General features: G+C 50.7%; 7 protein-coding genes across 7 annotated transcripts; 4 read left to right on the top strand and 3 right to left on the bottom strand.

Moving 5' to 3' along the window:
- Positions 1-3,508: 3,508 nt before the first annotated feature.
- PFICI_10655 (uncharacterized protein) lies at positions 3,509-5,178 on the top strand (the record flags this gene model as incomplete). The annotated part of the gene is made up of 3 exons (XM_007839236.1): positions 3,509-4,392; positions 4,454-5,012; positions 5,080-5,178. The coding sequence occupies 3 exons, from the start codon at positions 3,509-3,511 to the stop codon at positions 5,176-5,178; spliced, it is 1,542 nt and encodes a 513-aa protein (XP_007837427.1).
- A 2,412-nt stretch (positions 5,179-7,590) lies between these two features.
- On the top strand, positions 7,591-8,298 carry PFICI_10654 (uncharacterized protein; the record flags this gene model as incomplete). Its single annotated transcript, XM_007839235.1, has 1 exon — positions 7,591-8,298. The coding sequence occupies one exon, from the start codon at positions 7,591-7,593 to the stop codon at positions 8,296-8,298; it is 708 nt and encodes a 235-aa protein (XP_007837426.1).
- A 1,989-nt stretch (positions 8,299-10,287) lies between these two features.
- On the top strand, positions 10,288-12,057 carry PFICI_10653 (uncharacterized protein; the record flags this gene model as incomplete). The annotated part of the gene is made up of 5 exons (XM_007839234.1): positions 10,288-10,344; positions 10,395-10,487; positions 10,539-10,707; positions 10,804-11,046; positions 11,108-12,057. 5 exons carry the CDS (start codon positions 10,288-10,290, stop codon positions 12,055-12,057), a joined length of 1,512 nt encoding a protein of 503 aa, XP_007837425.1.
- Positions 12,058-12,278: 221 nt separating this feature from the next.
- On the bottom strand, positions 12,279-13,562 carry PFICI_10652 (uncharacterized protein; the record flags this gene model as incomplete). Its single annotated transcript, XM_007839233.1, has 2 exons — positions 12,279-13,408; positions 13,490-13,562. 2 exons carry the CDS (start codon positions 13,560-13,562, stop codon positions 12,279-12,281), a joined length of 1,203 nt encoding a protein of 400 aa, XP_007837424.1.
- Positions 13,563-15,125: 1,563 nt separating this feature from the next.
- PFICI_10651 (Ubiquitin-conjugating enzyme spm2) lies at positions 15,126-15,691 on the bottom strand (the record flags this gene model as incomplete). The annotated part of the gene is made up of 3 exons (XM_007839232.1): positions 15,126-15,401; positions 15,477-15,556; positions 15,622-15,691. 3 exons carry the CDS (start codon positions 15,689-15,691, stop codon positions 15,126-15,128), a joined length of 426 nt encoding a protein of 141 aa, XP_007837423.1.
- A 609-nt stretch (positions 15,692-16,300) lies between these two features.
- PFICI_10650 (uncharacterized protein) lies at positions 16,301-21,870 on the top strand (the record flags this gene model as incomplete). The annotated part of the gene is made up of 5 exons (XM_007839231.1): positions 16,301-16,378; positions 16,510-16,576; positions 16,641-19,666; positions 19,715-19,928; positions 19,982-21,870. 5 exons carry the CDS (start codon positions 16,301-16,303, stop codon positions 21,868-21,870), a joined length of 5,274 nt encoding a protein of 1,757 aa, XP_007837422.1.
- Positions 21,871-22,342: 472 nt separating this feature from the next.
- PFICI_10649 (hypothitical protein) lies at positions 22,343-23,695 on the bottom strand (the record flags this gene model as incomplete). The annotated part of the gene is made up of 2 exons (XM_007839230.1): positions 22,343-23,096; positions 23,232-23,695. 2 exons carry the CDS (start codon positions 23,693-23,695, stop codon positions 22,343-22,345), a joined length of 1,218 nt encoding a protein of 405 aa, XP_007837421.1.
- Positions 23,696-24,465: the final 770 nt, after the last annotated feature.

Below are 24,465 nucleotides of genomic sequence, written 5' to 3'. Positions count from 1 at the left end.
GCTGTGTGGGATATTACCTAAAGGTAGATCGTCCCGCCACACATCTCCTGTGTAGTGCATTTCCAGAAGCATGATGATTGATGTACATACATCTCGGAGACCGATGGTCTGTCAGACGGCTGTCTGTTATATTGCTGCCACCTGTCTCGTCCATGATTGTAAATATGTTTGTAGTCATGTCTGTGGGAAAACCCCCCTCCATGCTGATCCTTTGGCCTCGACTTCAGAAGTTGAGCCAATGTCTCAGAGCAGAGAAGCAGAACAAGGTGTGTGCCTGACGATTAATCCATCAACCCGGCTTTTTCTGGTCTTTACCCTTGCTGATCGGGGCATGCAAAAGACTGGACATGAGCTAATAATTGCGACTTTCAGAGCGGGACTTACAGACTGGCTGACGGTAGCAGCCGGATTTACTAGTGCAGTTCGAATTCGTTCAAGCAGGTTATTAAGTGAGCTTGGCTTGATCCCTCTACCTTATGGGTGGCTCCATCGATGTACACTGAACTGCATGTCTTTGGCTACACTACGCACCCAAAAGCTCCGCAGCAGCCACTTACTTTTGCCATGAGCAAAACACCGAGGCCGAACAACATCTCCGATACGAGCGACATGTCGAGCGAGCTCGAGCGAGCTGTTTTCTGCGCATCGAGACGGGAGCCCTTCGCAAAGGACTGCCTTGCGAGCCGCCCACGAGTGGCATCACCCGCGCAGAGAGAATCCAGAGAGAGGGGGCCGTTGGCGACCCCGTGCGGCCATCTACCGCCGCTTGCGTGTGCCCCGAATCCCTGACTCAATATGGACTACCTGCCTTGCCTTGCCTTGCCTGCCTTCAGGCTATAGAGCTGCCGCGTCCCCAATTCAATACTGACGTCTAGCACGAGTCCACGACGCATTCATGACCTTATTTATTGCATCCAACTACTTAGTATTCAGCCCAGACCAGAATCTTTACGCCACAAACCGATTGCCGATGGGTCGAAGCTCGGAAAGCGAGGCCAAACCATCAAATTCGTCCGGCTTGGCCAAAGATCGTGGGTATGGGACCTTCCCATTTGTATGGTCCGTTACAATGGATCATCTGGGTGGGGCTCCGATCGACTCCAGGACCCCGGCAACTGACCCGTTCTCTTCACCCAGTAATCTTATCTGATCATCAGATAAAATCTCTGCATCCAATCACCACGCCTCTGCCAGGACCACGGGACTCCTCCGCACCGCGGCTTTTGGCCAGGGTTCTGGCATGCTGGCCGATCTTCACCGTGTTTCTCCGTGAGCGGTTTTTCTGATGATGAAAAATTTTCCACCACGGGCTCCTCTGGGATCGCAAGCTCGCTTGCATTATTCATCGCCTCAGACCATTCATGTCCGATCTAGGCAGGTTACGGGACCCTAGGGTGCTTGCGCTCAACATGCTACTGTACAACCCAGCCGCCGAGGTCAACTTCGGATCCCAAATGGCGAGTTTTTCCCTACGGAACGGACCCTGAAACTGCTTTCGGAACGGCCACACAGGAACACGAGTCGTACGATCGGCGTCTATGTGAAGATTATATGTTCCCATTGTGGTTCGCCTGGCCGTTGAGGTCCCGATTTACTCGGCATCGCAATGTGTATTACTTGTGGGCTGCTACTGTCTGACAGAGTCTTGTAGGGTCCTAGTATAGCGAGATCTATACACAGATTCTGCTGCCCAGAGGCACAGTAGTAGTCTATCGACGTAGTAGATGAAAGAAGCGTTACACGTACCGCCGCGAATCGACCAGAACCATCTGAGCATTCATGCAGGTTTAACAGGGCTGAACCGCAAATAGTATGCACCTCGGATCTGCATATGTAATAGGCTGCCTATTATGTGGACGTGATGAACGTGGCGGTCGTATGGGCAAGCACGAAATATGGGCTTCCAATTTGACTACGGCTCCAATCATGGCTCCAACTTAAACCACGCTACGGAGACGACTGGTTACTTCGTAGACAGCTGCTACGTATACAAGCAGCAGTTATACCGTACATTTCCAACGTCTTGGCTCCCGGCGTACTAGATCCGGCAGTGCAGGCAACGGAGCAAGTTGATTTCCGCGATGTCTGGCAATTGTGGCACTTGCATTCATCAATGTGTACGTAATTCCCAGTCATATTTGGGTTCAGCAATTGTCGACTCGGCACAACGATCACGAATCAATCGGCAACGGTGTGGGCTATTCATTACTACTTGTAGGTACTAACCCTTGGCTAATCCGGCACTATTACCAAAATTCACTGCACCAGAATGGATACTGAGGGCCAGGTCATTGGCCATCGTCGATGAGACTGACCGTTTTCCTTTACCAGGAGGCGGTTTAAGCAACCTCGGAGCATCCAGGGTCAGGGGCAAGGCACGGGCGCCGTAGCTGGCGCAGGACCCATGGGCCGCTCATGCATCTCCATCTGATAAGATTGTTTCGATAACGCCGACTTCGCATCTCTCCATCAGAACCTAATACAAACTAGATGCCCCACCCACCCGGAAGCATTGATTTGCGTCTCGTCCTGCATGGAAATCTGTTCGTACCGCCTGGGCACTTCGCCAGCATTCCCCATTGCCACCTCGGCCGGTTTTTTTCTTCACCACAACGACCGGAACAGACTGCCATGTCTGTGCTTTCGTTCAGCAATGACAACAGGCTAGGTCAGAATCTTCTGCTCCTTCTTCTTGGCTACTACGTACCACCTAGAAACTAGAAAGTAGCCCTCAGATCCGACAAGCGTCGGACCCTGGATGCGGAACCTTTTCTCTGAGTCGTTTTGAGGTACCTCCCCGGCGCAATGGAGCTGGGCCGCCTGTCAGGCAATGCCGCAGTATGGGCAGCTAGTGCTCTCCATACCTCGGACCATGGATGGCTCGCTTGCATCGAGCTGTCATCCATTCGCGGGCACCTCTGCTCCTCATAAGATACTTGCCGTGTACTTGGTCCGGCCCGTACACGCCATGGATATCAATTATCCCGCCCCAGAGAGGTACATGGCAACCCGCTGTCGCTTCTTGTGGAGTCATGACCAAGCCATGCAGGGTTCGACAAGGTTGGAGATGAGATGAGGCCATCGCTTGGTATTCTCTCGAGTTATATTCATAAAAAAAAAAAATTCTCAGAACCGGCCCACGAAAGGTGGCATGTCCAGTGGAACACCTGGGTCCCGATGCTAGCAAGCGCTTTCAAGTGGTCAGTTTATTTATGCTGTCGCTCTCGCTGCGAGGGTAAATAAAGATTGCCTCTTCCTCTCTCACATCCTGTCGTCAAGACTTCGGAAGATATTCTTTCTCCAGCGATCTAGTATCACAAGCAGTCGATCCTCTTGGACTCGTTGCTCCTACCTCATATTGTAATTGGCTCTCGTGAGATTTATAGCTCATTGCAAGCCTTACAATTATCTTTCTGTAACCGAAGCCAATTCCTCGCTTCTCCTCACTGCGCTGCAGTCTCTCCCAAACCCCCTCTCAACTGCATGCTCTCAGTGTCCGACGCTCGATATGTCTCATAACCTCATTGGAAGCCACATTGACGGTCCTCCGGCCGCCAACACCCACAATGCCAGCGCAAACGGCTTTCAGCGTGGAAGCACTCAACAGCAGCGTTCTAACTTGCAATCGACGCCAGCTGACGAGCTGCATGACCTCGTCTGCGTTGGTTTCGGCCCCGCGAGTCTTGCCATTGCAGTGGCACTTCACGATGCGATCGAGAGTGGCAGGCTCCCGCGGTCAAGGGCCCCCAAGATTCTGTTCCTGGAGAAGCAGCGCAAGTTTGCCTGGCACGCCGGTATGCTTCTACCTGGCGCCAAGATGCAGATCTCCTTCATCAAGGACATGGCATCTCTACGCGACCCGCGATCGCACTTTACATTCCTAAACTTCCTCCACCAGCGCGGGCGCCTGATTGATTTCACCAACCTGAGCACTTTCCTCCCGGCTCGCTCCGAGTATGAAGAGTATCTGAGATGGTGTGCGAACCACTTCGGAGATGTTGTCCGCTACGGGCAAGAGGCCGTCTCCGTGTCACCAGTGTCGGCCACTCAAAACGGAAACCCAGTCTCGCAGTTCACTGTGAGCTCGAGAGACGTTGTGACTGGTAAAATCTCGACATTCCGCTCCAAGAATGTGGTGTTGGCCCTTGGTGGTCAGGCAAACATCCCCAAGTCGCTGCCCGCCCAGCACCCGCGCGTCATTCACTCTTCGCAGTATGCGCACATGGTGCCCAAGATTCTCAACAGGAAGGATGCGCCGTACCGGGTCGCCGTGATTGGTGGTGGCCAGAGTGCTGCCGAGATTTTCAACAATGTGCAAAACCTGTACCCCAACTCGAGCACATCCTTGATTATGCGATCCGAGTTCCTCAAGCCTAGTGACGACTCTCCCTTGTAAGTCCCATGTCAACTCAATTTTCAGAAGGCTGTGCAACCTTGCTGACCATCGCCCTAGCGTCAACTCGATCTTCAACCCCGAGTTTATCGATAACCTATACCCCCGATCCGCCGAGAACCGAAAGTCTCTCATCGCCGACGCACGCGCTACCAACTATGGTGTCGTGCGCCTGGAGCTTATTGAGCACCTATACGAGAAGATGTACGAGCAGCGTCGCGAATTCGGTCCCGATGAGAGCAAGTGGCCACACCGTATTCTGGGTGCCACCGACATTGTTGGCGTCAGCTCCGACGATACCAACCAGGAGAAGCTCCGACTTCAAGTCCGCAACCTGCGCGAGCAAAGCGACTACGTGCTCGATGTTGATTTGATCATTGCCGCGACTGGATACAAGAGAACCGGCCACCTCACCATGTTGGACGAGGGTGTCTCCAAGCTCCTTCCCGACGTTGCCAAGGGATCGACCGAGGTGAAGATGGACGTCAAGACCCCATACTCGGGTATTGAACAAAAGAACGTCCAAGTTGCTCGCGACTACAGCCTGCAATTCGCTCCTGGCAAGGTTGCGCGTGGCTCAGGAATCTGGCTGCAGGGCTGCAACGAGAGCACACACGGTGTAAGTCTTTCTTTCTAGCATCATGTCTCCCATGCCTTGAGAGGTTTTACTGACATGTTTGACGCAGTTGAGCGACACCCTTTTGTCTGTGCTTGCCTGCCGTTCGGACGAGATCATCAACTCCATCTTTGGTGCCGGCTTCCCCAAGACGATGGCTAAGCTATAAACTATAGCGAAATATTTTCCAAACAAAAGTCCTATTTATAGCCGTGGGTTTATGGGGGCATTTTCCCTGCGGAACGACGCATTAAAGATACCAGCATAAGAGACAAAAGCATCATTTTGATTTAGACAATACATTATTTTCTTGATTTCAAGAAGACGAAAATGAATGAGGTGAAGATGAGGCGTGATTACAAGTACATTGCTTCGTAAATTGAAGGTTTTGGTGCTACGCCACTCGTACATATTTGACAAGAAACCTACAATTCAAGGGCCTTGGAGTACATTATATAATATCAACACTCAGCCCTCACAAGTATAGTCCTCATTAGCGTAGGATCATGGTTGAGGCTGTCAATGCCAGGCTGTTATCTGCCCTTCCCCGACCCTGGTCGCGATCGCCATAATCAATGACGATTCCGATCTAGAACGCCATAATATCATGGCCCAGAGCCGGCGGTTTGATTACGAATCATGCATATACAAAGCCACCCGGCTCATGGTATATCTATAGTCGTTGGCTTGCCCGGAGAGTCTTGAAGCGTTGTCCTTCGACGCGTCCAATAGCTGGTGCAGGTTTTGGACTAACGACCTGCCTAGAGATTGCATAGCAGTGGCTTGTAGGCTCAATTAATAAGCCAGGGACGTGATCTTTGAATATGTCTCTCAATCAGGTGTACCACGACGTCCATAATGGCGATGCGTATTACATTGTTTGATTCCAGAATCTTTGCGTACTACGTCCGCCCTCGCTTTCGTAATGGTGCTCGTTGCTTTATAAGTGCATGTTCAACAGAAAATCAAGGGATATGCAATATACTTGTGCATGCAAGAACCTATATTTTCCAAAAATGGGACTTTTCACCATTGATATGACATCAATGACTTGAAAATGCTGTGTTTTATTCTTTCGGACGATGCTCAAGGCGAAAAACAAGAGTCCAGACTCTCTAGACATGACCATGGGGCAAAAAAGCGACAATACGATCTAGGCCGAATCACCCGAACGATGGCAACGTCGCTTAGATACATTGCGTTCCAATGTCACTTTCTCTGGGCGACTCCATTTCATGATTCGTCCCAATCAGTCAGCCTCAGCTACGATAATAGAAATTGCAAATGTGACCCGGATATTCGGGAGAATGAGAAGGGGGAAAACAAAAAGCTCGTGGTTGCAATGGTGCACCTGTATCGGGGAACATTGACCACGTTTTTTATTTTCCCCCTTGCACATTTGACTTTGGCCCCCCTCGGCGAGAAACAGAGAACAAATACCAAAATGAACGTGTCCTCGTTTCTTTCATGTGCTTGATTGTTTGGTTCTTTGCCTGATTTGCCCCCCCTTCCTTTTGCAGCATTGGCGTTTGCAAATTTACTGGCCGAGGGGTGGTCACTCAATTAAAGTCCTTCCTAATCCGATCCGGCCGCCCGGTGCAATACCACTGCATAACGTCCACAAACGTAATAGTCAGCTTCTCGGCACCAAGAAAAATAACTTGACCATGTATACTATTAATAGGAGAGAGGAGGAGCCCCTCTTGGAGAAAAAGTATTGAAAGGCAATGATTGGGCCATTTACACGCAAAAGCCAATATTCCGAAGGCTGACGAGGCTTTTTTTTATTGCTTTTCTGTCTTGGTCGATATTGGCAACTTTGGTGCTGGCGTTCAAGATAGGCATCGGTCCAACACCCTGGTTCCGGTTATGGAGAGGGGCCTCTATAAGATGATGCGTTATAAGACGATGCGTTAATTGAAGCATGTGGACAGTCTAGAACATGTGGCCGTACGCCTGATTTCCTATGTTCGATGCAAGGGGAACACATGCGATTGCGACGTCTAGTCACTTTTTTGGCTTGCATTTACACGCAAAAGGGGACGTGGGCTGAAAAAAAAAAAGGGAATCCTTTCAACACTCCGCACGACGGTGAGGGAGGGGGGGAGGGGGGGCGAGGGTCCCCTTGTTGATGATAGGGCCCTGCTGTCCTTCTTGGAACGAACCCAAGAGTTTGGGGGGGATTTATAGAAAACTAGAAAAGGCATGAAGATCATTTACCTTTTTGTCCTTCTTTCCGTGCATTGTGTCGAATCACACGATCTTGTTAATTCGGTAGCTCTCTCGCCTGTCGTTCCTTTTTGATTTGCTGCATCGCAAGGAGGCTGATTTCTATATCACGGGTTCAAGTGATTTACTTTTTTTTGTATCGAGTCACTCCTACTCAGTCATACATCAATCTGTTGCCAGCTCTTTCCATCCACCCTGCCTATTTAGCCGGCGGCGTGGGTAGTCGTTCGTTGAGTGCCGTCGCACAAGACCGATTGGCCAGTTGGGGAAAACGAAAACGTCAATTTGAGTGAGGGGATTGAGGCTCAAGGGGAAAAGGAAAAGGGAAAAGGAAATAAAGGAAGAAAGAATGATGAAGACAAACGTGCGATCAGTATGGATGCTCGCCGTCCTGTCCCTCGAGACGGCCGTGTCTACGGCCTTCTCGGTAGACGTCCGAGCAGTCGCACCGGGCACAGCTGGTCCCATCAGCCCGTACGCAGACAACTACACGACCTTGGACAGCGGAGTCAGAATATACGGCACTCCTTCATCACTAGAGACGGCAGATGCTGTCGCACTGACTTTGAGGTCCTCCCACGCTGGTTCCTCTTCTTTCTCCCCGAGCGACAGACGTGCGGCATCAGCAGCGTCGCATCCAAGAGGTGCAGCGGGCTGGTGCAGCGCGAGCAGCATCGACAATGAAGGCTCGGACAACTCCCCGCTCATCAGCGACTGCCAGGTCATCGCGACCCAAGTGTACCAGCTCGCGGCCAACAACAATGCCTACTTTGGGCGGTCCGAGTGCAACCCGGACTCGACCACGGGCCAGTTCACGTGCTACTACCCCGTCGTGTCGTACCAGAGCTGCATGTTTGGCGTCAGCACCGTCAGCGCCGGCACCAGCCTCGCCGTCCGCGTCGGCTGGCAGGACGTGGGCGATCTCATCACCGACAGCGTCAGCCAGTGCGGCAACTCGCCTTCTTCCGGCAAGGTCGGCGCCTCGGGCGAAATGACCTGTCCCGAAGAAAATAGCGCCTCGGGAAGCTACTCGACTGCCTGGGGCATTTATCACTCGTGAGCTGCTAGTAGGGAGGTCGTGAGAGTCGAGATCAGCTGAGGACTTATCACGGTGGAGGGTGTCACATCTTGCTACTTGCCTCCAACATCATTTTGTTTTCTCCTTTGGGGCTTGTTGCTATGCTTGGAAATATGAGAAGTGGATGGGGAGACAAGAGAAAAAGTTTTCATTGTTTAGACGATCAAAGTTCTGATGTCTTTCATGTACATACTCGCAACATTGTCTATACTTGGATTTATCGAATGTATGCTTCTACCAGTTTTGTTGTAGCATCATGTTCAGCTGCGAGTTTCATCAAGTTTTATGAGGGAAACAGTTGTTGTAAAGGAGTCTAGTTAATTCATTATCTGGCTTGTTTGATAGGCAATGCTTCCCAAGGTCAATCACTCACGTGTTGATTTGTTCTCTAGTATCGAAATATGACGATATCCAGAGCAACTCAAATTCGTGTTGTTTTGGTTGTATACGTTTCTGTGCAATATGACGGCAGGCTGTTTCACGGAGAGAAGCACCAATGGACTTGAAATCGCTGCATCTTATCCTGCTTAAAGCAGTATTCTCTTGTGGATGTTCAACTGACTCTGCTTGGTAATGACAACATCAATTGGCCATCTGGTCATCCCTTTATGCGGCAATAATCTGCGACCTCCACAGCAGAATACCTTGTTTTTCCCCCTCCCCCTCTATGACTTGAAGGCTCTGGTGAAGAAAGTATTTGCGAAAGTGATATTCTTTTTTTTTTTTTTTTTTTTTTAGAAAATATTAATAATTCTAGTATTGAGATAGGCAATGCCTTCCAATTGGTGAAATAATCGGGTGAATGTTGCGCAGCAATACCGTGAATGCTGAGGGCTGCAGAAACCAAAGTGGCGCTGCCACTTGCTGTCTAATTGGCCAGAAATAAAGATATCGCACCGGCATGCCAAGTCTATAAGCACATGTGAGTATAGTTTCCCTATCAAGCCGAATTTCTCGTACGATACCTAGTCAGATTATAAAAGTCAAGATTCGCGTATTTTCTCTCGACCTGGTCACCCTTCATCAAGATAGTGAAGAGCCCATATCACGTTGGTCGACGAAGCGTATTATTCTTGAAACGCTCCTGCCGAAATGTAAATGGATCTGGATCTAGGTATGCAGTTTGTTATGGATATAACAATGTCCCCAACCATACTGTCACAAATGACTACGCCACGTCATTGATGCATCTAACCAGATCAAAATGTGCACGGGAATACCCAATGTGGTACAATTCCACCAGATAGCCCCGAATTCTCGGGGTGAAGGGGCCCGGATTATTGCACGGGGACATAAGACGGGATTTGCGTTCAACACGGAGATCGCGCTTCGGCTATATTGCGTCAATCCCGTTCAATCCTCTCCAAGTGAACCACCCACCCCCTTGGTCAGAATCTGTTGGAGAAATCGCATCATGAGAAGTAAAAAAACAAGTTCATTTGAATACAGTAATTGTGGATACTAGCACCCCGGATGCCGAGGCCATCCGGCAGGGCCCTTGTGCAGAACATTATGCAAACATCACCAGTTGGTTGCCAAAGCGAATACTTCCATTGGTGGGTGGGCAGATCGTTTCCATGCACAAGACCGTTGCACGATGTTCTGATACTAGACCGCCCGCGGGGCACGCACGGGGACCCGCTTCAAATGGCGGCCATGCACGGGTATGGGGGATAAACCGTCTTTCTTCAACGGGATCTGGCCAGTCAGGATGGCCTTGGCCCCGGCATTTACGCTAGATACTCCATGTTCTGCTACGGTAGGTAGGGGGTTAGGTCGTGTTCGAGGGGGGCGGGGATCAGATCACTGAGATCATAATTTACCGAGTAGGAGGCCATGTCCTCGCGTCGCGAAGCACGGGAGATGTCATGTATAAAACGACAAAACTCTACGAGACTTGGGGGGGTTTGTTTGAGGCTACAGGTTTGTCTAATCTGAAGCTCTTGAGAGAGAATTCCTCAAATTTGGAAAATGCCCGAGATATCAAACTTGACACCTATACAGGTCATAGGCGTTGGCCTTGCTGTTGTGAGTGCCGGAAACTATAGAGAGGAACAAAAAGACTGACTAATAGACAGGGCGTTTTGTACATTGTTGGGCAAAGTATCTACCGCCTCTTCTTTCATCCTCTTTCCAAGTTCCCAGGGCCGAAAATAGCCGCCGTCTCAGAGGTCAGAACAGTTCAAATAGTCATCAAAGGATACCACTGACTTGAAGTCTAGGCTTGGTGGGCATGGGCGTTGCTGAGCGGTCGTCAACCATTCCACATTCTGGATGCTCATCGTAAACACGGCGATATTGTCCGCATTGCGCCGAATGAACTGTCCTTCGCCAGTCCGCAATCCTACCAAGATATCTACGGGCACGTCTCGAAAGGACGAGGTCGTTTCTGTAAGCATCCTCAGGGCCCAGTTGCACGTTTCTTGCGATCCAAGTCATTGCCCAAAAGTATGGGTGATAATCATGACTGACCGTCTTGTCGTGTAGTGAAGACCGAATTCTACGACAATGGCCCACCACGTATCGTCTCAGCAAGAGATCCTGAAGTTCACGCCCGGCAGCGAAAAGCCCTCTCGCATGCATTCAGCGCCAAGGCTCTCCGTGGCCAAGAGACTATAGTCCACCAATACGTCGATCTTTTTGTTGAGCAACTCTCGAGGCTTGGCAATGCGGGCAAAAAAGCGATTGATGCCTCCGAGGCGTATAACTGGGTAACCTTTGACATCATTGGTAGGGAGAGCCAAGGTCCAAACTATTGAGGCATTGCTGATCGAGGTGGTTTTCATAACAGGCGACCTTGCGTTTGGAGAGTCATTCAATGCGGTGTCAGATGGCAAAACAAATTCCTGGATCGCCATCATATTCGACGGAGTCGCAGCCATGATGATTTCTGCAGCCAGGAAACGTCTGGCCGTGGTCAAGTACCTTGAGCCGTGGCTAGTCGCGCCCAAATCCGCCGATAAATTGGCCACGCACGTGAGATTGTCAAAGGACAAGGCACGAAAGCGCATACAAATGGGTGGCGATTCACGACGGGATGTTGAGGACTTTTTCGGCCACATGATTCGCAAGGGTACTATTACGGAACAGGAGATGACTGATCAGGCAAGGACACTCATTATCGCTGGATCAGAAACCACCGCTACGACCTTGAGTGGTTTGACCTGGTATCTGCTCCGCAACCCCGAGTGCTTGGCCAAGCTTCAACACGAGGTACGTAGCACATTTTCATCCTTTGATGAGATCACGGGCGATAGCACAGCCAGTCTCAAGTATCTTCACGGCGTGATCGAAGAGGGATTGCGTATGTTCCCGGCTGTGTCAACCGCCCTGCCACGATATTCGCCGGGTGCCGTCATTGATGGACATTACGTGCCCGCTGGAGTCATCGTGTCCAACAGCGGCTATTCAATGACGAGAGACTCGAGATATTGGCACGATCCGACCGCATTCCGACCCGAGAGATGGATCGATGAGAACTTCCAAGATGAGCTGAGGGCAAGTCAGCCATTCTCGACGGGCCCCCGCGCTTGTCTAGGAATTAACCTCGCGTATCTGGAACTGAGGATTATATTGGCAAAGGTTGCCTTTACGTATGATTTGGAGCTCGAGTCGAAGCACCTGGAGAACTGGAACGAGTCGTGCCAGTCGGCCTTTTTGTGGAAACGGCCCGAACTTTTCGTGAAGTTCGTTCCCTTCAAACCAATAAAAAACCATGACAATATTGAGATTGTCGCTTAATTGTCACAGAGGTAGTCAAGTACCGCGGAGGAAGCTCTCAAAACTTTTTTTCTGGACTGGAATGCTTTATAGCTAGATAGAACCTCGTAGTTCAAATGACCAATGTGATGCTCGACATGCGGCGGATACAACAAAGCCCAAATTTAGAGACGGCAGTCTGTAGAATTCGCAATGTGTCTCTTTATTTCCTGCATTCGGATCAATCCAGGAGCTGCCCAAGATCAATCGACAGTGGCAAGCCGTTCCTTCTCCTCTTGTTCCAATCGAACTCGTCTCTCGAGGCGGCGCTTCCTAACGACTGCGATTCTTTCCTTCTCAGGCAGTCGCATGAGTGCCGCCCTGGCCTCGTCGCGTTGTCTCTTTTGTTCGGCAATGATATCTTCCCAGCCTGCTCCATGCTCAGCCGTCATGCGAGCTTCCCAGCGGCGGCGGCGATTTTCATGATCTTGTGCCTTCTCCAGGGCAGCCATTGCCTTTTCTTCCTTGATGATTTGTCGCATGGCATCGGCCCTAGCTACTGCATCCTCTCGATCAGCCGTGAGCGCCTGGAGGACGTGGGTGATGCCATTCGTATGAAGTGTGTTCATGAATGACAATTCAGATGATCCATGTTGGACGCGCCGGGTGAACCCATTCTGCTGACCCTGACCCTCACGGTCAAGCAGATCGAGTACCAAGCGGTCCCAGTGATCTTCTTCCCTGCAATCAGCTACTCCGATAAGTGTAGAGTCGTCGTCGTTCCAATCTCGTAACCTGTCGAGCATTTGCACCCGTGCCTTATTTTTCTGCGTGAGAACGCGATCCAAAGTTGGGGACTGGGGGCGGCCAAGTCGGAGGAAAGGGTACTCTCTTGCCATGTCCAAAACGGGAATCCTGCGCTTCTTGCCCGGTGGAAGATCGGAAGAGGGCCGTGGTCGTACCTCTGATGCATACGTAGGTTTCGGTTTCGGATTCTCGGGTGTGGGAGCTGGCGTCGTCTTTACAAGCAGCGGGATCGTGCTGGGGTTTGGTGCAGAAGATGGCTTTCGTGGAGTCTTTGAGTGCGGCGGGTGTGCCTCCTTCTGCTGGAGGACATGATTGCGTTCGGCGAGTCGCTTGCGAAGAAACGTGAGTATCGAGTCATATTCGGGCGTGTCTGGATTGGCCGCCTTTGACAGAGTGTCTAGCATCCGATAGCCAGCCTCAAGTGCTGGGTAGACAAGTCGGGGAGATGTATCGTTTCGATTTTTTATGAAGGCACGCCGTATCACATTGGCGATTGGGTGTCGCTTGTTTCCCCATGCTGTCTTTAGATCGACAGGTAATGGCACCTTGGGAGACGCCTCAAGTAGGGCGCGGTAAAGCGCAAGACCTGGTCGTGGATGAGCCGAGCTGTTTGCAACGTTGGATAACTACCATTTGGGGCGGGACACTGGCTGGTGGTAATACTGACATGCTGTGCGGTGACGCGAGCTTCGCGCCGGTACGAAAAAGCTATTACTTGATGTCCATCTGTGCGGCGGCATTGAGGAGGCAGGTTGTTGTAGTTTTCTGGTTCAATCCGGTACCCAAATTTTTTTTTTTTTTGGAGGTTTCGCAAACTTCAGCATTCACAGCTTACCTAGGTCAAGCTCCAAGCTGTGGTAGTGTACATAGGCATGGAGTAGCGCGGGAGCTTTCCGCCGTCCACGGCAAATCAATGAAAAGTATCACGTGCAATGTTAATGACTGCAACTTTGCCCTGCATTCATAATTTGGGCGTGGAAGCAATGCAATTATAGATTACTTGGCGAATAATGGCAATGTTAAGGTAGATGGCAGCATGCATGTATGTACCTTGTCAGGTATTGCTGCTCTCAGATTGGCTTTGCTCGCAGGCGTATATAGAGTGTATACAATAATGCCCAACCAGGCATAGCATGTGTAATGGACCAGCCAGACTTGAGCGTACGTACGTACCTCTTTCCTCTTGTTCTTTGATCCATTTCAATCCGGTTTTGAATCCCATCTTTGTGCATAAAAGAGCCACAATCGCATTGTTGCGTGTGGAGAGTGCACATTCTTTTCTCTCCTTTATTATCATTCTTCTTTTCCTGCTTAAATGATATTTTCCATAGGAAAAACGCCCCTGATCCAGAGATGAACGCAGTTCGGAAGACTAGCGAGCGCATCAAACAGTTCAAAACAACTTGGATGAAATTCAGACGAAATATATGATTATGACTAAATTGTCGTGCCAATTGGGTCTAAACTATCATGCCAGATGTGTCTACAAAGATAATATGCTCCAAGTTTTGATCATCATGTGCCAACATTGATCGCTGCTGGTGCTACCGCCATGTGGCTGGCCTACAATTATCCTGCTGCTGTTGCTCAGATATGCTACGTCTTGATTAGCACATTAGAGTCTTGCAACTGCAAAGAACTCAGACCTTGAAGACGTCCCATTTAGGCCGCAGATTTGGAGAGAGGCGAAGGTCTTTGAGGCGCAAAGGCGCAACAACTATAACTTAGATGTGGCTCAGCACGGATGTAAAATTAATCCTCGAAGCAAGATGTTCGTAATGCTTGGTGGGAGAAAACCCCAAAATGAATGTTATTTACATTCTTCATGAAAAGTCTGGAATCTTGTGACGTTTACAAAATGATTGGAAGAAATGTGGTATATATCTCTCTCCGTATACTTGCCCAGTAAACTCTAAAAGATTGCGCTGAGACTGACGGGCCCCGATGGAAACGACAGGATGTGAAGGCATCAAGGCGATGTAGACAATTTGAGCAGTCAATTTAACTTGCATTCATTCATTATTTCGTACGAAATTTGGCTCTCACTGTCTAGTTATGAATTCAGCGTGGCTCTTCTTATACTCTTTCCTTTCTCAGGTGTAGGATCTTTAGTATCGATGTCCCTCGGTCAAGCGTCGTGCAAGCTTTCCATCGCAATTTGCCAGCACTTGTCCAAGATTTCGCTCGGCTATGAGGTTTAACAAGGCATACAAAGATTCGCGTGTACCATGGCATCACGGTCATTGTCCGTTGTCGTGTGCCCGCAATGCGCTGCCTTCGGTCCTGGCATTCCCGAGGACGCTCTATTGGTTCTGGTAAACAGTGCCCTCCGGAGGTTGAGGCAGTTTCTTGCACTGGCCACTACCCATGTATCTTCGCAGCTCGATGAGGATGGTCTCCATTGTATTCTCGCGCTTCCAGTTGGCAAGGCAGGGCAGCTGCGACGGGTCGACGAGGCCATTGCGCGCATTGACGCAGGGAAGGTTCACCATGCTGACGAACTGAATCGTAGGCGGCTTATCGGGGTACTGATCACCGCAGTGCATCTTGACGGAATAGATTCGGTTCTCGTGCACACTCTGCCCGCAGAAATCAGTAACGAACTTGACATACAACCCTATCTTGCTACAAAGAAGCGATGTATCCAGACTTACATGAGGGGGACCAAGGATCGTGCCGTTCCAGTCAGACATGAGCAGATCCTCAGGGTTGTCTAGACCATAACTGCAAGCCTCTGCAGAACACGAAATGATGATTAGTCTTACTGCCCGAAATATGGAAAACGTCAGCGTAGCCTACCAGCACCCATGCCCTTCTCGCCCTTCTCGAGCTCCTCTAGGAGTCGAAAGTTTCTAGGAACCTTGGCCATGTTGCGATGGCGGTGTCAAGCGTCGACAATGTCCTTGACAAAGATGGTATAAAGTGATATACGTTATCACCGACGTGTTTAGAGAGTGAATAGGGCTGCCTTGACAGGTCGGGCAACTTTTGCAACAGAAAAGATCAAGGTTGATTGCCGGCCAATGTCTGCGCAATGGAAAGTCGGCGTGAGGCGCACAGGTTGGTGCCCGGTTACGTCGATGGCCAGTCAGATAGAAGGCTCTCGCGGCAGAAGGAGGGGCAGAGAGCAGCTTCGGGGTCCCGCCTGTAGCGTCCTGGCGGGGTGTCTTCCAGTGCTGGGTAAAACGCCCCGATCTGAAAACGCAGGCGGTCAGCAATTGTTCTGCCTCTAGCTTAGTCATCACCCCTTGCTCGCCTTCCAGTGACCACTCTGTACACTACCTAGGTAGACTCGCGCTACCAACTGTAGGCAGGGGCACAGGGATCCATCCATCGGATCTGGCAACAACCTTAGCTCACCTCGAACACGTACATCTCTTTTGTCGGCCTGTGGTTCTTACGGTGATGAGAGTCTGAGGCCGCAGGAAAAATCTGAGGGCTTCCTACTGATGGATTCTGATACACCAATCAATTGAAAATGACCACCCAGCTCTTGGCCTCGGAGCTCACAAATCTCATCCAGGAGAGCAAGCGCAAACACAATGACCTTAGACAGGTAGGTACCTACAACAACATGCCTCAACTCAACGACCCACCCAAGCTGCAACAACAACAACGTCGCCGATAGGGGGGCAGCAAATACATCTGGAATAAAGCAAACAGACAGTAATACTTATTCGTGACCAGGCTGCAGAAAAGTCACTCGAGGAGCTCAAGAGCCTCCGCGGTGCTAATGAGGCCCAGATAGGAGCTGGTAATTCTTTGCCAATCCCAAGAGTAGGCTTGCCGTGGTACTTGTGCTGATTGTCGCCGTGTAGAACTTGCTCAACGAGTCAACTTTGTGAATCCTTTCATCATTGCATGCGGAACCAAAAATGCCAAATTCACCGGAATTGCAATTGTATGCCTATTGCGGCTTATTATGAGCAGTGCTCTACCCAGGACGAAACTAAGCCCAGTACTCGAAGCCCTGAGGGAAGCCACCTCTAACGGTTTGGATGTACAGCTCAAGATTCTCCAAGCCTTGCCAACTCTGTTGCAAAATTATGCCACAGACATCAAGGGTGACCTCCTAGTGACCGCCCTGAACATATGTTTCATTCTTCAGACAAGCAAGAACGGAATCGTGAGCAATACCTCTGCTGCAACGCTTCAGCAGTTGGTTGTATCTGTCTTCGACAAGGTTGTGACCGAAGACCGAACGACATCAGATGCCGGCTATGTAGGCGACGCACCTACTCAAGATGGACAAGTCCACTTGCGATCTGCCGCACTCGATGCCTATCGAGTGTTCAGAGATATATGTCTAATGACAGAAAACCAACGCCCCGAGTACCTCAGATTTACTGGTCTTCCGCAGACATTTGGGCTTGAACTGATAGAATCGGTTCTAACCAATCATGCTTCTGTGTTCTCGTCGCACCCAGAGCAGGCCCATATATTGCGCAGCAGTGTGATGCCCTTCTTGATTAGCGCGCTGGGAGGGAAGATCAACTTTGCGACATCCGTCAGATTGGTACGGATTCTATACACATTGTTGAGAAGGCACCTCAACGTGCTCTTGTCAGAAGGAGGAGAAGCACTTGAGATCTTAACACAACTACTTGATCAAGATGCTGCGCTTTGGCGACGGGCCCTCTGCATGGAAGTCTTCCGTGGTATTTTTGCTGAGCCAGGACTGCTGAGGAAGATATTCATGCTTTATGATGCAAAGGAGGGTGAAAAAAACGTATTGAGAAACCTGACTGCAACTTTCGTTAGAGTGAGCACGGAGAAGCCCGTGGTTATTGGCCTCGGCCACCAGTCGACGATACCTGTGGCAAACCCGTATGCTAGCTCTGGAAGCTCAACAGATCAGGCAATGCTGGAGGCTAGCGGCGTGACTGGTATCATCAGTGGATCAGTTGCGAATGAAGCCGGGAATACCGGCATCAGTTCTCATTGGAGCACCATGCGTGTACCATGCATAGATCAACTCGACAAGACCGATCCGCCATCGATTCCAGAGTCCTACGTGTATGCACTCACATTGTCTTGCATAACTTCGCTATCAGAAGGGCTTGCAAAGTTCATTCTCCCCTTGACAGTCCCTGCTGATGGCCGCTCGCGGAGAAGAGGTACGAAGCAGCAGGAAATGGATCGAGACTCTGCTACTATTTCCGAAGAAGGGAACGATGCCGTCAAGACAGGCTTGGAGAAGTCTGCATCCACAACCTCAATCGAGAGGTCCTCATCCTTCAAGAAGAACCCAGTCCCGGTAAATCCCTTGGCCTTGAAAGACCATCCATTATATCCCGAAATCCAGGTCTGTGCTCAGATTGTCGATGAATGCTGGCCGGCCATTCTCGCAACCTGCTCCACTTTTCTGTACGCGGCCTTGGACTCGGAATACTACCACGGACTCGTACGAGCTTTTCAAAAGTTCGCACATGTCGCAGGCTTACTTCAGCTGGCAACCCCCAGAGATGCCTTTCTCACTACACTCGGAAAAGCTGCTGTCCCGCCGAATGTCTTCACTGCATGTTTAAATGCTGGCTCCTCCAAGTCAGGCATGTCGACACCATCGACCGAGACGTCAAACACTATCCTTGGCAATGCTCGGGGACTCCTCAGTGTTGAGAGCCTCGTGACTCCCGTCGGTGCCGCTGGAGAAAGACAACGGCAAGCATCTATCGATGCCAACACCACTCCCCAAACCTTGAACACGCGCAATCTTCTGTGTCTTCGAGCCTTGTTGAATTTGGGCATCGCGCTGGGGCCTACTCTAACCTCGTCATGGCGAATAGTTCTCGCAACATTACAACAAGCAGATTATGTGCTCTTTACCACTGGCAAAACGGCGGGCAGAACACCAGTTGCCGGGAAAAGTGCGGATCAACGTGCAGATAGTGAAGCTGCGTCACTTCTCGCCAATTTTTCTGTTGAAATTAGAGCTGTAGAAACTGCCGCATCCCGACTGTTTGAGAGCACGGTCGATTTTCCCAACGAAGCGTTTGGAGAAGTGGTGGAGGCCATCTGTGCTCTGCTGGTGCACAGCACAGAACCAAGATCCGAGCTGGAGAGCCGACCACAATCACCTCCTTCTCAGGCTGTGACTCCCCCACCGCATACCACGCGCATGTCCAGTGCTCAACATCGTCGGGTTCTCAGTGTCTCAACAGCTGCAACAGGAGGCCCAAATCAGGAAGACCAGTTTGCCCTAGCAAAGCTTGGCGATCTCGCTGCGATTAACATTGACAGATTGTTATCGTATCCGCCAGATGTATCTGGCTGGACGCGCCTTACTTCGGAACTGATTGACACATTAAGCTCCGCCGCCGTTTCCGCCCAAGTTCGCACGCGCGCAGCCGATATTATTGTACGTCTTGTACTTGAAGCTGCTGCTAGCGCTGTTAGCCTCAGCGACGATATTCGAGGCCAAGTACAGCTCCGCCTTCTGGAGGCGTATCGAGACTCTCTGTTGCCTCTTCAGAGATTGGACCGACCATCGTCAGTTGCCCACTATGCTACAGACGTGGATATTCATAAGATTATTCTCGAAGGACTTAAAAGCCTGCTGGATAATTGCGGCGAAACGTTGATTAGTGGCTGGGATGTCGCCTTTGAGATTATCGGAAGCATTTTCATGGAGAAGCAGTTCGCTCAGGAGGCTGTGCAAGATGCTTCGAAACCTTCAACCGTAATTCTGACACGATCGAGCAAGCTGATTCGAGCCTCATTCAATTCCTTACAGCTTATCAGCTCAGACTTCCTTTCTTCATTGCCGAACAGTTGCTTTCTCATTCTCGTTGATACCCTGTATAAATTCTGTTCTCAAGATGACGATTTGAACATTGCTCTCACGGTATGTACCGCTATTGGGTTGATTGAGACTTGGACTAAATCATAGCAGACCGTCACATTTTTCTGGGTTCTTTCCGACTTTTTGTCCGGGAAGAACAAGTCGCTCATAATCACGAATAGCTCTCTAGGTGATGCCACGGACGACACTATCGCAAAAATGGCTGCCGATTCAGATAATCCTTCATCCGATGCTGCGTTATGGATGCTCTTGTTGCTTCGGCTAACTAACGTCACTACCGACGATAGACTGGAATTGCGAAACAGTAAGATCAAACAATTTATGGCATTGCTCATGATGGTCTAACGACGAAACTAGGTGCAACTCATACGCTCTTGCGCATTTTCGATGCTTATGGGGATCGTTTGAGTCCAGAAGCGTGGTCCGTCTGCATCAAATCAGTCATTTTCAAGCTAATGTCATCGGTTCATGAACACCTCGCTTCGGTCAATGAACCCGAGGTCGACGCAAAAATAAAGCACGAGTGGCAGGATACCGCCGTTGTTGTCCTGAATGGCATAGCTGGACTGCTTGCCAATTATCTGGATGTGCTTACAGCACACTCAACGTTTAATTCTTACTGGCAGCAATTACTTGACCACTTTGCGTCTCTGCTTGATCTTCAAGTGCTCGACATCAACACTGCCACATTCAAAGCCCTGACCCAGATACTTTCGCACAGCCAAAATGGTGCGAAACAAAACTTTAACAAAACAACCATCGACCTTGCTTGGGAACTGTGGTCTCGTGGCGTGCCAGTCTCTCAACAAGATGGCGATAAACCCATTGACAACCAAAACTGCTTGTTGGCATATGTTGCGGCCTTGCGGGAAGTGTACCGCCTGATTCAAACAGACCTAACAGTTGAACGCCTCCGTCGAATCCTCGAACTTCTGCGGGAGACTATGCAAAAGGCGGCACCTAGTGCCTACGTGCTCGATGTCGACTATGCCACCCAGCTACAAGGACAAATTTTGGATGTCATGAAAGTACTGAGGGCAGATATTCCAGGCGCTCCATCCGCCCTCATTTCCCAGGCGGCCAACTTTGTCAATCTTGCCTTTACGGATGATAAGGTCAAGAGGGATGCATCCGACAAGAGAACCTATGTTGCAATGTCGAAGGCCAGCATGCTCATCCTGCAAACACTGATTGTGGACCATGCATCAGACGCAGATATATACAGCGATGGCGCCCTGCTAGCTGCGCTCACAGCTTTGTCAAGGCCCATCGTCTTGAAATATCAGTTCCCCACAATCACAAAGGGCACGCAGCCTTGGAAGCAGGCAACGACTTCTGCGATTGTAATCTTGGAGGCCACTCTTCATCACCTACGATCGCTCAATGTTTCGCGTTCTGCTATTCAGGACATTTGGCAAACAGTTGTGGCGATCGCCAATGGCATCACCCATGCTGATTGCAATGAGCATCCCGAGCGCATCAACCTTGTCGACGACCAAGAATTCGACATTAATTCCTTTACCAAGCTCCGTGAGCTCATAATACCGTCCCTGGGCTCTGATGTTGTGCCAGATACGACTCGAAAAATCTTTGCCGAGTCGCTATTTCAAATGTCCATTATTCATAGCCCTGCTCCTGGCGACTTGCCCCTATTGAATGGCAGCACTGACGCTCATGGCTTGTCGGAATTGTTCAAAGTACGGTCGGGTCGCACTATTGACCCTTCTCCCAATCTTCGTCAGAAAGTGGCCTACATTTGCCTCGACGAGATCTTTGCCCTTGTATCCACACACGAAGAGGTTGGGGCCCCAAGCATTAGTATCCAGCCGCCGACTCCGCGCTTTGCACCACCGCCGGGCACGCCGGGCTCATCAACCTTACCCGGCGAAGCTCCTCAGGCCCTGCACGTCCGTCTAGCAAAGACTGTTGCTCCATACCTGGTACTGCGTTCTGCGCTTACGCTGCGTTCGTTTATTGCAGACCAGCCGCTTCGTGGCCAGATGCCGCAGCCATTGAGTCAGCGCAAGGAACTATACCATGTTTTGGATCGGTTGGTCGAGCTCCGGAGCGACAATGAGGCGATTCCCGACTGTGCCAATGTGGAGAGCGAGTATAGAAAGCACCTCATGAGACTCTACCCTCTCATTGTTAGGGCCATGGGTGTGGCAGGCCGAAGTGGTGATGAGGAACTCGGTAACAAGTTACAAAAGGCCATGGAAGTGGTTGGTTCCGAATTTGGCGCATAGAGAATCGAGGGGCTGGCACCTCACGCGATGTCTCCGTATCGGCCATCGCTTGTAGAGCAATTTATTGCACACATGGAAAATTAGAATGATTTCTTCTTCTTCTTGCCTTTGATCACTCATCTCAAACTACGGAAATGATTAATGATACTAGTGTCTGAGCTGAGCTGCTCCTTTCTATGGGTTGTCTCGTTTTACAGTATGAATACATGACGGGGGAAAACCCCATTGAAGCATTGAGATGCGATACTGTAAGTGATGCCATTAAAAACGCCATGCCTTTTTTCGTTTTGTTCCATCCGTCCATCCTTTAATGGTTCAGGCTCTTCTCCAATAGTATTTAGTGGTCCTCTTCTCTCACATTCTCTTGTACACTCGTCCTTGCATATGTGGTGATGAGCCGAAACGTCGCTTAGTAGTGGCCGGTATAATGGGCTTTTAATCCCACAGGCACGTCCTAGATAGGAGAAAGGCTCTAGCTTTTTCCAGTCGTATTGTCAAACTCCTTGACAACTTCGCTCACTATGCTGTCGTCCTTTGCAGCGGTGGAATCGCTTCCATCCTCGAGCCTCTTGACCATTTTCTCGGCCATTGTTTTCGATTGGGCCTCGCCCACCTTGCCATACACGCTCAGGCCAGTGGCAATCATTCCACCAAGATCGCCAACGTTGCCCGGCACCACGATGGCAGTGCTCTCGCGGGCCAGCTTGCCAAAGGCGTCGACGTACTTCTCGGCCACCGACAAGCTGACGGCGCCCTGGGCAGCACCGCCACCAGTCTCTATCGAGCGAGCAATGGCATCGATGCCGGCGGCTGAGGCCTTGGCCTTCATGAGGATGGCCTCGGCCTCACCACTGGCGCGGTTGATCTGCTCGGCCTTGAGGGCCTCGGAGGCCAGGATAACGCTCTGCTTCTTTCCCTCGGCAATGTTGATGGCGCTCTGGCGCTGACCCTCGGAGTCCAGAATCTCGGCACGCTTGCTGCGCTCGGCCGTCACCTGGCGGTGCATGGCCTCGACAACGGCGGCGGGTGCGTGGATGTCGCGGATCTCGTAACGCAAGCAGGTGACGCCCCAGGCTTGCGCCGCCTCGTTGATGGCCGCCGTGATATTGGTGTTAAGGGCAGCCCGCTCCTTGAGGACGTGGTCGAGCGTTAATTGACCAATCTCGGAACGCATTGTCGTCTGTGCAAGCTGGGAAATGGCGTATTCGGCATCTTCCACTCCGTAGCTAAGTAGGAATAAAACATTACGGATTAGCGTTTCGTCAACTCTTCTTGGGACACCACGCCCATCTGTACGAAAGTTCAACAGAACACCTCGTAATATGAGAGCACAGTCACGTCCCATCACCTCCTGCACTCACCTAGCTTTATACGCATCAAACACCCTCGTGTACAACACACCGTCCAGCTCGAGGGTAACATTGTCGGCGGTAATGGCGCTCTGGCTCGGGATCTCAAAGGCCTGCTCCTTGAGGCTCTTGACGTAGGCGATGCGGTCGATAAAGGGGACGAGGACGGTCAAGCCGGGCGGCAGAATCCTATTGAACTTGCCCATGCGCTCGACGATCCACGCCGTCTGCTGCGGGACGAACCGGATGACTGTGTTGGCGGGCAGCGAAGGTCGCTGAAAGTACGACGGCGGCGCCGACCCCACGCCCGAGCCCGTTGAGAATCCGCCCGGCCCCGGCACCGGCAGCTGCGCGCGCGTCGAGGTCTGGAATGTCCGGAGGAGGGCGATTGTGCGGTTGGCCATGGGCGTTGTGGACGTGGCACGCCGTACGACGGGCGCCAGGAGCGACCTCTCGGCTTGGCGTGTCAGCGACATCGTTTCCTGGACGGTTCGTCGGTCTTTGCCGCGAATATTTTGGAAGGGGTGGTATTGAAAGACGCCGCTGGCGAGAGAGCACAAGGGGGCGGAGAGAAGAGAGGGAAAAGAATACAACTGGGATAGATCGTGCGATTTGTGGTTGGTCGGTCGATTGACAGGCACCGGACCGGTGACGTTTGTTTCGTTTTCGGGGTTTACTCAGCTTGGGGTTGGCCCGCCTATGGGAGCTTCGCTGAGCTTCGGGACTTTTTTTCAGTGGAGCTAAGAGCTGAGAGTTGGAGCTGGCAGCTTCCGCAGCTTCGATCTTTAGCGCCTCGGGGCAGTCACTTACAGCAGCAATGCACGTCCGAAAGCTCTCTCTGCTTCAACCTCGAACATCAAGAGCACTTAGATGTGTTGAGGCTTAGTACTATATATACCTACTATTGAGGACCTCTGGAGCTTGCTGCTTTTGCAGCAGTCTCTTTTGTAATACAAGTACCATTTTATCATCTTTCATCAATCGGACTGACAATGCAGTGCTTCAGACATTACTTCACATTCATGTCGGGAACTCCATTTCTAGTAGACATCACACGACCTGGGCAGCAACTATACTTGATTCCAAAAGTATTTCTTATTCAAAATCAAGAAAGAATCTCTGCTCTCCAACTTCGACCAGTTTCCCTAATCCAATATGCAAACTCCAGAAATGCGTCAACGATGCCCATGCTATCCCAACACCAGATTGTGTGTGCAGGTATGCTACCAGATGTTATATGCAACGC

Source organism: Pestalotiopsis fici (assembly GCF_000516985.1).
Source record: "Pestalotiopsis fici W106-1 unplaced genomic scaffold PFICI_Scf_7, whole genome shotgun sequence".
NCBI lineage: Eukaryota > Fungi > Ascomycota > Sordariomycetes > Amphisphaeriales > Sporocadaceae > Pestalotiopsis > Pestalotiopsis fici.
This window is presented reverse-complemented; position numbering and strand designations above follow the sequence as displayed.